Source organism: Ochlerotatus camptorhynchus, unplaced genomic scaffold, assembly GCF_037179485.1.
Source record: "Ochlerotatus camptorhynchus isolate MF236.1 unplaced genomic scaffold, CSIRO-AGI_Acam_v1.1 ptg000432l, whole genome shotgun sequence".
Taxonomy (NCBI): domain Eukaryota; kingdom Metazoa; phylum Arthropoda; class Insecta; order Diptera; family Culicidae; genus Ochlerotatus; species Ochlerotatus camptorhynchus.
In genome coordinates, this window is record NW_027040918.1 from 6,133,980 (window position 1) to 6,150,975 (window position 16,996).

General features: G+C 41.3%; 1 protein-coding gene across 1 annotated transcript in view; it reads left to right on the top strand.

Moving 5' to 3' along the window:
- Sfmbt (Scm-related gene containing four mbt domains) overlaps nt 1-4,614 on the top strand; it is a 37,350-nt gene extending 32,736 nt beyond the window's left edge. The window contains exons 7-8 of the mRNA XM_065234202.1: nt 2,817-3,126; nt 3,191-4,614. Coding sequence (XP_065090274.1) covers nt 2,817-3,126; nt 3,191-3,930 — 1,050 coding nt within the window. The 3' untranslated portion in view covers nt 3,931-4,614. The remainder of the gene's footprint in view (nt 1-2,816; nt 3,127-3,190) is intronic.
- The last annotated feature ends 12,382 nt before the right edge of the window (nt 4,615-16,996 follow it).

Here is a 16,996-nt window from a genome sequence, read left to right on the forward strand (position 1 = left end):
ATATTTTTGGTCGCTATTGAAAATTTAGTCGATTGCTGAATTTATGTATGGGCCCAAATTAGGGGAAATGGATGTAATGTCGGCCATCCTATAACATCTAATGTTTTCAAAATTCATTTTTTTTTTATAGCAAGTGAGTGGAAGCAACCCTGTCCAAGAGCAACATGATTTATGAGTATTTATGATAGAATTTTAAAAAGCATGTATCCGTTAAAGAACAACTTAAAGTATAAAGAAGGAGTCAACTCAAAGCAAGCAATGATTTGTGCATTTCCATTGCATTTTTCTTCTATATTTTTGAGAACAGTACCCGTTCGACTTGCCATGGTTCGATTTTGGCAACAAAACCACAAAGCCGTTCGATTTTCGGACGGGGTTCGATTAAACGGATTTTGAAGTTTATGTATTTTCGCTCCATGGTCACAATTTTTGATAAAATTTAAATTATTAAAGCCTTAGTCATGAAGATGATTCCTCTTTACTTCTCGGTGGTCGAAAATCATCGGAATCATAATAGAAATTTCAAAATAAAACCGTTCGTTTTTGGCAAAACTACATTTTCGTGCTTGTTGACAAAATACATATAACGGGTACTGCATTGCAATTGGATTCAAAAAATCCAATACAACAAAATTATGGCTAATGTCCGGTCATCTTCAGAAACATTTCCAGACTACATAGGAGTCTATGAAACTTAAGGGAACTTCATGAAATTTCATGAACACTAGCAAAATGCGGAAGCATTTCGAAGAAATTTCTTCTTCTTCTTCGGATTTCAAGCTTATTTCTTATCGCATATCAGCTTATTGCGTGCTCTCAACTTAGTGTTCTAAATGACTTTCCACAGTTATGAATTGAGAGCTTTCGATGCCAATTATCGATACATGATTTTTTTTTATTATAGTCACACACTCTTGGGTCGTTCGTGACTTGTTCGGGGGTGAGATTTGAACTCGTGACTTTGGCGTGAGAGGTATGGATGTTAACCACTACGCCGGTGTTGCCCCAGATGCATGAATTTTTATATTGTGTGGCAAGCACAATGATACTCTATGCCCAGGCAACCCGAAAGATTCCCTCGACCGGAATCGAACCCGTCGCCTCAGGCTTGGTAATGCCGTGCCTTTACTGACTAGGCTATGAGCCCCTGAAAGAAGTTTAGTAAACTCCAGAACTATGGGGAATTTCAGAGGGAGTGCATTTCCATTAGTTACAGAAATTGGAGGCGAACCAGCCCAAGGCTGAAAGCCTCCCTAATAAAGATAAATAATAATAATAATAGTTACAGAAAATTAGCGGGAAATTTGAAGAAGCTCCCAGATTCTCAAAAAACTTTTAATCATTTTTAGAACAGTTCAAATAAATTCAGGGCAGTACAGCACAGTGGCGTACCGTAACCTCACTTTTCACCTGTGCACCAACTTTCAAAACCAGATTTAATGCCATATTCAACTCGATAGCTATTCCATTGCAAGCAATATTTTGATAATTGTTTATGTTTTGAGAGTTGGTGCACAGGATGATTGAGATTAAGGAAACGCTACAGGTACAGCAAGTTTCATGAGAACTGCAAAAAATTTAAAGAAGTTTCGAAATTTCAGGAAAGAACAGAGAACCTCAGAGCAGCTGCGTTAACATTAGAGAAATTACATAAATTTTTAAAAAGTTTCGAGAACTTCAGATAATTGTTAAAACTTTAGAGATGATGGTTAGGAAGATCGCGGAAACTTTAGAAAGTCCGAGATAGTTTTAAAAATTTGTTGAGAAGCATTGTGATCATTAGGCTAGTTTCTCAAACTACAAAAGAACTTCAAGGCAGTTTCATTAACTTCTCGAACATTTTGGACCTCAAAATAGTTTATTCCCAATTCAACGGAGATTTCTCATGAAAATTCTCTTTCAGTTCTCCTCAGCATTCGCATACCTTCTTCCTCTCGAAACTCTTATGGAATTATTCTAGAAATTCACTTGGAACGCTTCTCTGAATTCTCTAAAAAATATCATCAGAATATAGTTGGTTGGAAATGCTATCTAACATGAAGTTTTAGTATGATAATTTATTAGCTAGAGAATGGTCTTAGAAGAGGGTAGGTAGATAGTTCCGTTAGAGTACGGCAGTATGAAAATTGAATAGAAGTTGAAAATAAGAGAAGGGTCATTAATGCGACAGTACAAAGTCAAACGCCCACTTCTTTGCCTAACCCGTACGATGTACGCGGAGATTTGAAGCATGTCTTCAAATCTACAGGCAAGGAAGTGTGCGTTTGACTTTGTACTGTCGCATTAATGGCCCTTCGCTCATTTTCAACTTCTATTCAATTTTCATACTGCCGTACTCTAACGGAACTATCTACCTACCCTCTTCTAAGACCATTCTCCAGCTGATATATTATCCCACTAAAGCTTCATGATAGATAGCATTTCCAACCAACTCTGAAAATCGCAAACTTCGCGTATGAAATAACATAAAAACACTTTGAATCAGCATATCCGTAGAATCAGTGCTGTTAATTTTCATATCATTCGATTGAAGATGAACTAATACAACCATTCAATCAATTCTGCGAAAACGAATTTTCTCATGCCCATCGTTTGAAGAGCCAGTTTCTCAAACGAACCACATCGTCAACTATCAATTGATATAAGACAGTGGAGTATGGAAGAAACCCCTTGCTCACTACCTAGAGCCTTGTTACACAGCTCGCTAGCATTTCAAGTTCAAGATGAGCTAAGGAAACTAATTTATTTTATTAAAAAACCCCACAAATGTTCACTTAATTAAACATTGCCACTTTCCTTTCGCCCAACAACACCAGATCGGAATGAAGCTGGAATCGGCCGACCTGATGGACCCAAGACTGATCTGCGTGGCGACGATTTCCCGCGTCGTCGGCCGTCTCCTGAAGGTGCATTTTGACGGCTGGGACGACGAGTACGATCAGTGGTTGGATAGCGAAAGTCCGGACATCTACCCGATCGGTTGGTGCGTGCTGGTTGGCCACAAGCTGGAAGGACCCCGCGTACTGCCGAAGATTCCGCCGGCGCAGAAAGTTTCCCCCAAAATCACCAAGAAAGGTAAACGGAAGAAAAAAGTGATGAAGTTTGAGATGACTCCAAGTGGCGATAGTAAGTTTTCTGAGCGTCAGGTAAAGTTAGGAAAGTTTTTTTTAAATTGCATTTACATTTTCAGTGCACCCCGTTCCCACGACCCGCACAGCCTCCGTCAAGAAAGAGCAGGAACAGTTTGAACAGCAAAAGCTTCTGAGTACCGCTCCGACCACCATCCCCTACTCGATAGCCCAGCTGCAGAGTAACTTGGACCAAATTCAATACGCCAACACGACGGCGGTTTCGTTGGAATCGTCGCACAGTGGCAGTGGCACCACCACCGGCGGAAGTTCAAGTTCATCGCTCCTGTCGATTAAACACGAACCGACGCACGATCCGATGCTGGGACCAATCTTCGACCAGTCCACCGAAAGCATCGGCGTCGGCGATGACGACATGGGTGAACTCAAAACGGAAGACGAAGATGGCGAATCGAATAGTGCTACCGGAAATCCCTCGTCGGCACCGTCGGAAATCACCGACATCGAGATGGAGAAAATCATTCCAAGGCTGATCAATGACAACGGGAGTAGTTCGCCCGAGCCCGGAAACGGTCAGATCAATCCGGACAGTTGGGACGTGAAGGACGTGGCCATGTTTCTGACGGCCAACGATTGCACGCTGCACTGCGAACCGTTCGTGGCGAATGGCATCGACGGCAAGCGGCTCCTGCAGCTCAGCAAGGATGACATCATCACCCTGCTGAACATGAAGGTGGGACCCTCGTTGAAAATCTATGATCTCATCCAGCAGTTGAAATGCAAAATCGATCCCAGCAAATCGCGGCTTCTCAAGTCCAGCCTGGGGAAGAAGTATCTGTAGCAATGAAGAGAATGAGGAGCAGGAGCGATGGATGGGATGGGGGTCGCGAGGGAAAGGAACAAACTATTCAAGAGTATTAATTTATTTCCTGTTCTTCATTTGCGCGCCACCTGCTGGTTTATTTAGGATTTTTTTTTTCGTTTTTTATTAGTGGTTTTTTTCGTGTAGCCCATTCTTTTTTTTTTTAAAAATATCAAGTACTCTTTCTGTTGTGATGAAGCGAATAATTTTTTTTTAAATAGTGTCCAGGAGAGGATTCCAAAGCTTTTGTGTCGTAGATGAAGTCAGTGATTAGCGCGAATGAGAGCCGCATTTTTCAGTGAGCAAGAAGGGAAATGGAGAAAGCAATTTACCAAAAACCAAACGACAAAACAATAGAAGAGAACACCATTCGTTCGAAAGTCTAAACGGGGGCAAATGTGGTCGACGATGATGTGTGCAGCGAATTCTTGCTCGAATTGCTAAAATAACAGTAACAATACAAACTCCGCATAGGAAGTATACACGCGAAACTGTATAAAGAAAAACAAAAAGTCTAAAAAGCTAACGTATAATAGTAGTATGATGGTTCAGAATTTATTAGAATATCTTTTTTTACGAGAAAAGAGAAAGTAAACAAGTATATTTAGCATAGTGAAGAAATGGAAAGAAATACAAATCAAAGAAGTGATGTTTCTTGAAAACGATGGTGATGCGATTCGCTTATTCGAATGTTATCCGAAATCCTTGGACGGTGAATCGTTCGTGGGGTGTTGGATTACCGTAAAATGGGGCGAATAGAAACACATAGGGCCAGGTCTCCACTGAAACATCACTGTCCATGCTGCACAAGGCCTTTCAGGGTAAGTCAAGGACAACGGCGATTGTGTCGGGGAATCAAGCCATCTACCCGGCGAGTATTCAAGCCAACGTTTCGATCATCAATCTTCATGCAGAGGTAGAAGTTAACCGCATCTTGCGGATGTTTTGGGAGCAGGAGGAGGTTCCGAAGCCACCACAGTTTACCCCTTCTGAACAAGCAGTCACTGAGCTCTTTAGGTATACTCTCACACGGGACGAAAATTGACGCTTTATCAAGCAATTACCGTTCAACGATTCGAAGCAAGCGCTGGGTGAGTCTCTCACTACGGCCATCAGTCGATTGCGATCAATGGAGAGACGCTTTCGGCAGGACAAGGATTTTCATAAGCTGTACTCGGAGTTTCTCAATACCTGGCATTGGGACACATGGAGAAAATACCAGCAAGTGAACTGGAAGTAGAGACTAGCAAGTGTTTTTACCTTCCACACCATGCCGTTGTCAAGACCGAGAGCACGACTAAGAAACTTAGGGTGGTCTTCGACGCCTCGTGCGTCGTCGTCGACCGGCGTGTCGCTCAATGACAGACTCCTGGCGGGACCCAACGTCAACCAGGATCTTTTCTCGGTGTTTCTACGTTTCCTAACCCACCCGGTGGCGTTTTCAGTAAGCGTAGAGAAGATGTATCGCCAGGTAATGGTACACTCGGCGGATTGTGACTACCTGAGGATCGTGTTTCGTGAAGCTGAGGATCAAGCAATCAAACACTATCGATTGTGCACCGTGACTTACGGAACCAAGTGCGCTCCGTACTTAGCAATCGAAGCCATGAAGCAGGCAGCCCGCGAGTCCAATCAAGTGTACCCAGAAGCCGCTCAGAGGATTGAAATCGACACCTACGTCGATGATTTTCTTTTCAGGTGAGCAGAGCGTTCAGCTAGCAAGGAAACTGAAGGAGCAGGTTGGGGTGATATTGGAGTCCGCTGGTTTCCACCTGCGGAAATGGACCACGAAATGCTCGGAACTACTACAGGAAGCGTCGGAGGACGATCAAGCACCGGTCGATGTGAAGCTAACAGAGCAACCAAACGTAGTCAAGGCACTCGGCATTCAGTGGCTACCCATTGAGGACTCATTCTCGTTCAAGGTTAGCCTCATTTTGAACAGCGTGAACACCAAGCGACAATTACTTTCGGATTCCTGCAAGTTGTTCGATCCTTTTGGATGGTTGCCACCCGTGACCGTCAAGATCAAGATTTTATTCCAGCAGCTATGGCTATGCGATCTCTCGTGGGACGATCGGTTACCTCCAACAGTCGAACCAGCGTGGATTGAGATCAAGGAAACACTACACCAGGTGGAGCAGATACGCATTCCTCGATTTGCACCCAACTACAATGGAAAGATCGAGTTACATGGGTTTTCGGATGCGTCGGAACTATTGGCAAATCAAAGTTGGCACTCGTGGAGAATAGATGAACTATGAGTGTGATGATGGTTTCCAAATTTTACACGGTGAGGTATACGAGTGCAATCTTAAAATGCTTTTATTTTGCAAATGAAGCATCTTCTTTTAATCTGGTTAATGCTACGTTAGTAGGACTACTCAAAAGACATATAATATAGAAAAAATAATATCTTTTCAGATTTTTAGGTGTTTACATAGATTTTAGCTTTTCTACCACTGTTGCAGCAACCAGAATTAAATAAAGCAGCATTTTAAGATTGAATTCGTATACCTCGCCGTGGAAAATTTTGAAACCATCATCACTTTCATAGTTCTTCTATTCTCCACGAGTGCCAAATTTGATTTGCCAATAGATACTATAGATTCCATAGATAAGCGGAGGCAAAGTATAATGTAGCCAAACGAACTGTCAGTTAGTGTAGCCAAACGAGCATGACGTCATCATGGTGTTGTTTGAGGGAGAAGTATTGTAATATAATGAGCACAAAACGCTTTCCACACTCTACATTCCGATTTATTTCGTGGTCAACGGAAGAACAAAAGATAAAGTAACCCATTCCTCGGTTCATTGTTGCAAAGATTTGCTTTGCACTTCATTTTGAAATTTTGCGCACGAAACAAAACAAAACACCACAACGAAGAGCTCTATGATGGCATGAACTTTTTTCACGGATGCCAGTAAGATCATTTATTTTTCATGGTTGCCAAAACAACTTTTTGTGCCTCCGCTTATCTATGGAATCTATAGTATCTATAGTCGGAACTGGTGTACGCAGCGGTGGTGTATGCAAGAGGAAGGAATGAAGCTGGGGACCTTATTGTGAATCTTTTGGCAGCCAAAACCAGGGTGGAACAAGTGTCCCTGCCAAGATTGGAACTGAACGCAGCAGTTTTATTGCCAACACTGATGAAATCGATAATGCTAGCACTAAACCACTTGGGCATATACAGACAGTAGTATCAACAATCAATACGAAACTATCGATTTGAAATTGGCTCACTACTTGACTAGCCTATTGGCCCCAAGCAAACGATTAACGTTTCCCATTCTAGTTTGAATTCTAGTACTACACTATGTTTGTTTTGATTCTCTATGAAAGTTTGACAGATAAAATGAAGGGTCGTGGATTTTCTTATGTTTCGAGGGATGCAACGATTAGCTTGGGACCGAAGATAGTACCAGAGCTGAGCCAAAAAGTTGAGCACGTTTCTTCGGGACTTTCTGGTCTTAGAGTTACCTCTATGGTAATCACCCCTATTCTGTATTTCGTTTCGAACGAAATTCTCATACAAAAAAATATTTTTTTGTATGAGAATTTCGTTCGAAACGAAATACAGAATAGGGGTGATATGGTACCATCTCCTGCAGCACTAAACATCACCGATACAGACGCTTTTGTACTGTTCATTACCCGTTCCGGATATTTGCAGCCATGTTATAACCTCCCTTTTTCCCGGGTCATCACACAAGTTCGTTTCATCATAGTTTACAGCATTAGAAGGTGGTACATCTAGGAGTTCCTTACATAACCCGTTGAAGAAGTCGTTGATGATTTTGTGAGATACAGCCGACCGATTCCTCTTAATATTCTGGTACATCCTGTATGACAACTCCTTCTTATGCCTTTGCAAAAAAGAATATACAAAATCTGGTCCTGGCAGGTTTCTCTTGAAGGTTAAAATTTTCTTTCCCGTTCTATCCAAATACTCTTTTAGCGAATTTGTTTTTGATTTAGTTCTGCGCCATTGTTTCTATTCACCCCGTCAAAGTGTGAATAGGGACCACGTATTCAAGTATAAGTGATAATATGATAAATACCTGTTGATGTTCGAATGTTTTACTGTAGAAGTTTACACAATTGAATAATTAAACAAAAAGTGACTTTCTAACTCGAAGCGCCATTTTATGAAATTTCTAGAAAAATGACCCAACAATAGTTTGTCTGAACTCTTTCAGTAGCTAAGTTGCTGTAGGATATTTAATGAACAAATTTTCCGAAAGCACTGTATGGATAAAATGAAAAGGTCAGGCGCTAGCAAAACAAAAATTACTCATTTTGCTATTTCGTACCACCAGTGGCGTTGCCCTAATCTCAATCTACCAGTGCACCAGCTCTTAAAACGATCACAAATCTTAATGGAAATATTAGTAAAACTATAATGTTATGTACATCTTGCAATCGATTTGTATGCAATTATTGATAGATATCACGTTTTCAAAGTTGGGGCTCAGGTAAAAGTGAGGTTACGCGACGGTACTGCGTACGACTATAAGAGCAACCGTACCACTCGTTGCCATTTGCGGCACTATTTTACTTACGCACAGCGTTTCCATTTTGGCTTAATCACTCCTCTCCACACCGGTCGTTGCTATCAGAGTCATAATTTAAATTACCGTTTTCCACACCGGCAAAACAATCTTTTGGCGTTTATTCAAAATAGCAACCGTCTGATGCGTTGCTACCGGGTTGCTAAATTAATCAACTCACTACTTCCCAAGGTGCGGATTGCTATTTCCCCAACCTGAATAGCAACCCCCGGTACGCAAATAGCGTTATGGTAGAGGTTGATAAATGTCAATGACGGTTATATAAGGTCTGGGCCAAAGGGGTTATTGTTGTTAGTGAAATGTGCAATTGTTTAGTGGTGTTCGTATTTTATTGCAATGTTTATCTTTTTACACGAAACAGCTGTTGGCAGTGACGTATTTCTATCTGTTCGCAGATGTTCAGCAATGTTTACAACATTTTTGCTTCTAAAGTGGACCCTACACGATTGCTTTTATTGACAATAATCGTATTGTCAATACATTCAATATTGACGTCAATACATCGGTATTGACAATATTTCTGTATTCACATCATCAATATTATTGTCAATAATTCCCCTTCGCGTCAATATATTGATACGTGTGGGGTTCGCTTAATACCAGCAAGCTGCCTGTTGGCCCAGACCTTATATAAATGTCATTGGATAAATGTGCCTTATTTACTCATTGGTACGGTTGCTCTAAACGTGTTAGGCAGTCCGAATGACTGAAGTAACAATCATGTACCGATCATTTCAAACTGTCTCGGGCCATGTCCCGGTCGCAAATCGTTTATTTTGCTGTTTTGGGCCCGCGGTCACGGTATAACATGTTGCCTACGCGCCTGCCACTGGGCTGGTGTTTTTGCATCATGTTAAAAGAGCAATAGTTTGTATCGCTTAGCTCGATTTGTTTACATTTGTTACTTAGGACCTTTTGAAAAGTGACGCGAGAAATGTTCTAGAATCTAGAATTTGGCTACCTGTGAATGTTAATCGTTTCTGGAATTTTCTACACCACTCCTTGACCTATCCGTTAAGAGACGTTCTGGAACATTCTACAAAGCAGGGCCCATCAGTGCATCTGTAGAATAAAACAGCTTCCCCCTAGCTAATAATTTCTAGTAGTTATACGGCCTCCGAGCAGTTCGCATCCATTTTATAGTGTGAATTGAAAGTAGACGACCAGGAACCACGAGGGAATTCGGGGTAAGACGGACATCGCAAGCAGTATTTATCTCATTCTGCACTTCGAAGGTGCTGATGTTAGTGTTGGTGTTTCGTGTGAAAAGTACACAAAAAATCCTCACGTCCGATTTACGTGAAATATCACGTAACTGAACTGTATTTAGAAAATCTCAAATGTTATGTTACCTGCATTACACGATATGTCCACTAAAGTTTGTATAAGTTTGTGGAATCGACCGTATATTCACGTAAACAGATTTTGTGTATTTAGGTTTGTGTGCTTGGGACTTCGATATTTTTGCGAAACGAGATTTACGTGATTTTCAGGCACCGTAAACTGGGTAACATTGATAGTATTTAAAGTATATTCTAAATATTTTTTACAGTAGTGAATGTTTTTCAAATTTTATGTTTTTAAAACAAGTACTGAGGATCCAAGAGTTGATTCGTTAGTAGTATGTTGAACGAAAATTAAGTGAATATTAATTTTTTTTTTATTTAAGCATTCCGTTAACAACCCAATTTCATTTTTTCATCGGAAATTAAGGCATTTGCACTATTTTTTTAGTTTTGTGACCGAACTTCAGTATTTTGATTTGGAGTTACTTTGATAATGCTCGATGAATGTAGAAAAAAATGGGTGAAACTCAAACAATTTAGTTCTTTAAATATGAAACTTTGAATGAGTATATAATCAGAAAACATCATAAGCAATAAGAATACAACATTGAATTTGTGATGGCTGTATCGGAAATACATTTCATAAGTGATGGTTTGAGTGCTTTTTCAAACAGGCGAAAAACACGAAAATTGATTTTTATATTTGTAAAATATGTACCACATACTATATAAAAACTATATACGATATCAATGGAAAGATGCTAAGCTACAATATGGAACCATTGTTTCTAATTTGGAAAAATCGCAGCAAGTAAATTTAATCTTTACATTATACTATCAAAGTTACCCGCATTATCAAAGATAGTTTACGGTACACAAAAAAGTCAATATGGTGTCACCAAGCGTGATGGAAGAACAACTCAAAAATTAAAAATCTCCCAGTAGCTTATATCAAATATTACTCATTTTGAGTCTGCAAACAGTTGTTAATATTTTGACAGAAATAAAATCTCTAACATTTCCACCTTCCACAAATTTAAACCCGTGGAATTTATATCTGCCCGATGAAATTGCATAATATTCACTGTTTCTACATATAAGTTCCATTATTCTCATTCAAGATTCACGCACAAATTACGTGAAAAGCAGTTTAAACAAAAAAAGAATATCACCTAAAAGTTACCAGTTTTCCAGTAGTTTTCACCCCGATTTCACGTAAGCAGTACGTGGAAATCAGGTTTTATTTACCTGCATAATTACGTAGATAATCGAAGCTAAATTTTGATCGGCTACGTGCAATTCCGGTAAAAGTTACGTGAAAAATAGGATGGACTTAAACCACCTATGTGCTCACGTAAATCGGACGTGACGATTTTTCAGAGTGAAGAGAGAGATTATGTTCACACCTACCGCCTGTAAGCTAATTAGAATTGACTGATACTTTTCATTGTCTTATATCATAAAAGTAATTATGACGGTACACATTAGGGTGCTTCATTTTACAAAAAAGTAGTTGCCATCTAAAAGGCCACCACCCTCCAGTTTGATTGATATCCCCAAAATACAGTAAACTGTCCCTAAATCGATATTGATGGGAACATCTTGTTAGTAATCTGTACGGGAAATGTGGTCGAAGTAGCCTGGATTTCCATTGAGTCAGGGAGAATATCGAGTTAGAAAGAGAACGAGTAAGAGAGAGTTCACTGTATGAGCCTGTGCAAACAATGGTAATGATTTATGAAGGTTTAGAGGTCGTACAAAAGCTTTCAAGTCTAGGGCCACATTGCGCATCTTGAAACGAAATTTTATAAAGCCGTTGGTCCCCGGTTCATGAGTTGAAGGGTCGATATGTAGGGTCTAGGTGTGGGAGCTGCCTCCCTGACGTCGGTAGCCTTGGTGCTCAGCACGGAAAACAAGATCGACGGAAAACAAATCAAGGAAAAAAAAAGTATTCGTACAAAAAGTGTTTCGTTTCCATATATTCCATATATATATGCGCGGGGCCATATTGGATGTATGGAAATTGCTATAGAAGCATTCTTAATTTCACTTATATCGCTCTAACTTTGGTTCTAGTGGTCCAATCGATAAACAAATTTATTATGTGGTTGCTATGACAATGGCCAACAAGCCTGTTTTTGTTGTGATCAGTAGTGGGTGATGTGTTTTTCATGAATTTTTATTTTTAACGTTTTTTTTTCAGCTACGCAGATAGATTTTAGCTTCGAATGCAAAATTTAAAACGACGTAAATTCTTTGAAAAAATTGAGATCAACAATTGAAAAGGCCTCATCAGCTTTTGTAAACAAAACGTTTTGCGGCCTTTCATTGTGAATCGGAGCTCATCTGAGGGGGTGAGAAGGAAAGGTGTGTAAGTGACTTTGATCGATTCTTTTCATCGACTTTCTCTTTTGATAGCCACAACTTTATAAACAGATTTTGCGCTATTTCTGCCACATAGTTTGATAAAGGAGGTTCTCATCTGGCATCCAGAATGGCACACGAATCAAGGAATGTGTTAGCAGGTGAATTATTAACGAAAGAGAAAGTCGATGAAGAGAATCAATCAAAGTCACTTACACCCCTTTTCTTCTAACCCCCTTATATATGCAAACCAAGTGCACAATCATCCCTACCTGATGATAGTTTTCAACAGGGGGAATTCCGTCCAGGTAATGGATGCTTGGTCCATAGTACTGGGGGCAGTTGCATAGGAAATGCTCCACTGTATGTGGCACATTGCATGTCTTGCATTGCTTCCTAAATGGACCTCCGCCTCCCATGTTGTGAGAGGCTTTGGTATGACCGGTTGTCAGCCGCGATAGAATTACTTGAGATCGGTGTTCAGGCTGATCATCCCATCTTCTGGTGTCCCCTATAATCTTCCAGATAAAAAGATCTCGAGATCGTAACCATTCATTTGTCCAGCAATTCCATACTGTAGTCACGATTCACCGCTTGATGTCTTGAGCCGGGACCTTTTGGATATAGAGGTTTTCCTGTCTTCCGGATGCCGCCAGATGATCGCCCAAGAAACAATTTGAGTTGATCAACAGCTGAAAGCTGAATAAGCTATTTTTTAGCTGAAGAAGCTTGTTTTTGCCCGAATAAGCACTTATTCAACATTCAATGTTTGTTGGTCGGCTTGTTAATTTCCTCTGATCCCGCAGTGTCCTGGGATCCAGATGAAAGTTGTTCCTTTATGAGCGAGCTCCTGGATAGCCTGGAAGAGCTGTTTATACGCTGGCCGAATCAGAAAATATGGCGACAGGTTTGTTGGTGGGCGAGGTAGCGGCTACTAGTATGGCGGTAGCTCCAGCAGAGAGAACGCTGCAGGGGTCCGGAAGTCGGTAGAAGGTGCGTAACTCTGGATCGGATATCCCAATACCTACCCATCTGCCAGTTCGGGATCCGTCAGTGTATCGTGTTAGGTGATTTAGGTACTTTTAGTAGTTGTAGTTCGGCCTCCGATCTCACTATTGCGGGGGAGTTGGAATCTGTTCGTTATCGCCAAATCAATAGAAAGTCCGGGTGAGTTCCAACCCGTGGCTCCAAACCAGTGAACTCTGGCTAACGGGGGGAGCTTCAGGTCGACGGCGTCCTTCAGGAGTTTGTTCGCCTCCATAAGGAGGGACGCTCCATCACTTTTTCCAGTTGTCGAAGCCAACTGCCCTCTTGCAAACGGTAGCAAGGATGAATTTGTCAAAGGGTAACCTTCCGCTCTCCACACAAGCTGCCAGCCTGGGGGTGGAGGGAAGGATACCTGATGTGATTCTAATGGCCTGATAGTATACTGGGGACAGTTGGAAAATCATCCTGTTGGCAGCTAGGCAAGTCAGTTCTGTACCGTATGTTAATCATGGTTGCATGGTTGTTCCTGGCTAAGCAGGCCGATTCTCGTTTGGCAATTACCTTTCACTTCGTTGAAAGTTTAAAGACCGATCCAAGCGTATGCCGAAGACGCGGATAGACTTCTTAAACGGCATGATCCTTCCGTCGACACTGATAGGAGAGCGGAGCACCTGGTGATTGAACGGGCAAATGTGGGTATATGCGGATTTGGTCCAGCGTAGAACCATAGAGCTAACTCTAAGGCTAGAAGGTCCCGAAGAAACGTGCTCAACTTTTTGGCTCAGCTCTGGTACTCTCTTCGGTCCCAAGCTAATCGATGCACCCCTCGAAACATAGGAAAATACAAGAACTTCTAATTTTATCTGTCAAACTTTCATAGCGAATCAAAACAAACATAGTGTAGTACTAAAAGTCTCAGACTCAGGCTAGTCAAGTAGTGAGCCAATTTAAAATCATTAGTTTCATTAGAACTGTTGTTAGAACTGCGTTTGTGGCCTCGTTTAGTTTTCTGCGAAAGGCCTTCACTCTGGAGCCGACCGCCACCAAGACGATATCGTCTGCATACACGAAGATATATATTTCTTTGGGTAAGCTGAGGAACACTCCGTTCTTCCGTATTAGAAACAGTGTGACTGCGATCACCGAACCTTACGGGTCACCAGCGAATGAATGCTTGAACGAGGAAAGTAGCAAACACAGGTCATTGATAAAAATGTTCAATATTACTGGTCCCAGAACGCTTCCTTGGGGTACACCATACGTGATGTTGATAGTGCGGGATCGAGCCGAGTTGACCGTAACATATGCGGTACGATCGCACAAGTACGAATATATCCACTCTGTAATCTAATCTGAAAAACCTATGTGCTTCAGTTTCTCCACGACTAGAATGTGCGGTGCAGTGTCGAAGGCTTTCGCAAAGTCAGCATACACCGCGTCAACTTGCCGCCTCTCTTCTATTTGGCGGGACAGTGCGGTGACGTAACACATGAAGTTCGTTGTTATAGAACAATACTTCATAAAGCCATGCTGACCACCAAAGATGATGAGAAACGCGACGTTTATGCACCAGTTTTGACGTAGGATTACCTCTTTCGGCAACACATTGAAATGCAATTTCAAAAAAACAAAAATCGACCGCGTTACGAAAAGTGGTCAGGTTTTAACCTCTTATAACTCTGTCCATAGCGGATGGATTTTAATTATAAACAAGTCAATCGATTGGAAATTTTCCTACAATTCTGCTCAGATGAACACTTGAGGGGCAAGCCAGCTGAGCTCAGAGTTAATATTTTTGCAATGAGTAAATATGAGTAACTCATAATTACTCAAAATTGATCAAAGCAGTCGCACATTCATTAACAAATAGGAATTAAAATTTCTTTGAATAAACCTCATAAAATGAAGAACGTGGCCCGACAGACCTCAGTCCGTGAGTTGAGCAAGAATGTCGGGTGTCCATGTCCTGTTATAAGCCTTAGAGATGTCTAGCGTAACGAGTTCAGCATGCTGGTCAGAATCCCTCACGTCTCGAAGTACCTGGTTCAGAGTGGCGAAGTAGGTTCCAGTGCCGTGTCCAGCACGGAAAGCGTAGCCGTTACCCTCAAATAGAGCACGAGTCTACACACTTCATTTTATTTGCCGAATATCGGCAATTTTCTCGCCAGCACCTTAATAACGCAGCATGTCAAAGATATCGGTCGGATGTCCTTCGGCTCGCGACCCGACCTGCTTCGGGATCGGGACGACTATGCTGTGTCTTCAGTCTTCTGGAATGGAATTCTTAGACTTCTCTATTGAGAAGGCTGAGGGTGTGCACACTCAAACAGAGACCCTGAGTTCGGTAAAAAAAATACCGTCTTAGATCGATAATGCTAAAAATTACAGATGTTTCGGTATTTTCTCGCATTATTGCTGAAAACTGTAAATGAAATGACAGAATTTTGTAATTTCATATTCATTTAACGAAAACGGTAAACATTTTTACCAGCAGGTCTGTAAATCAGCTTCATCACTGACATTTTACAGAAGTTTCGGTAAACAAAGCGTTCCATTACTGATTTCGGTAACGGTCTCGGTAAACGTCAAATCCACCATATTGTGATTTTCGATCGACTTTGAAAACGTTCGTGCTTGTGAAAAATAAAAAGGTGAAATTATGGAGGCTGTTATGCTACACAAAGATGAGCGATTCGTAGATATTTTCCGTGAGTAATTTATTTTCGTTATCTAAATAAATACTGATTACAGATGGCCGATGTTGTTACTTGTTTTTTTTTCTGTCGGTCCAAGTTCCATTCTCGTTGACGACGATCTGAAAACAGCATTTGGAATCTTCATCCAATGCTTCCCTGTTTTCAGTGTAGCGCCGAATCCTTCCGATGAAAACTTGTTTTCGCAATTTGCTACACTAAAGGCCCAAGCGTAATGACAGCGGAAGCGGAACGGCAGCGGCAGCGGAAAAGCCCGAGCTGAGTAAGCCTACTTGTCGGAGTGAAAACTAGTTAGAATCAAATCGACTTCGGTTAGGCATCTTGATGCCATTTGTGACAACTGTCAAACTTTCCGTTTCCGTTCCGCTTCCGCCCACATTGCGCTTGGGCCTTAACACATTGATCACGACTGCAGCAAAATTGTTGCATGGGTCGCAGTGACCACCACCTTGAAACAATATTAAAGCAAATTACAGTTGAGTCGGTTACCTTTTCAAAAAATTACAGATCTTTCGGTAATTTTCGATTTGCATATCGTCCTCAAAATTACAGTTCTCCGGTAAAGTCGACTACAAATCAAGCAATGCACATCGGTAAACGTTACCGATCGTTCGGTAAATTTGATAGCTAATTTTGCTGATCCAGTTTACAGATGTTTCGGTAATGTTCTCGATGACCGACCGTTCAGCTGTTAAGAATTCGGTAAATGAATTACCGAAGTCGGTGATTTTTTCTAAGTGTGTGGTCTTGCATTTCAGTGATATCTTTTTTAGCGACGTCATCTGGGCCAGCCGATTTCCCGGTAGCCTTGGGTAGAGCTAGGTTGAGTTCCCGTGGCATGAAAGGTCGATTAATCTCCAACGGCAGTTCATCCTCTGGGATGTAGATGCTGTCCAAAGAGTGCGTCGAAAGGTTTTTTACACGACGAAAGCGATCATCGTACCCGTCAATTGCCAAGAGAGATGCAAAATGTTAGCCAATAGCGTGGGCGATCTTATCAGGGTCTCTAGTGGTGCTGCCATCTACCCGGATGGCAATTAATGCTGTCCAGAAATTGCTCCCAGAGTTCAACTCTTGGCAGACCGGATAGTTTGCCGGCACTCGTTGCGTTTTGCTCTA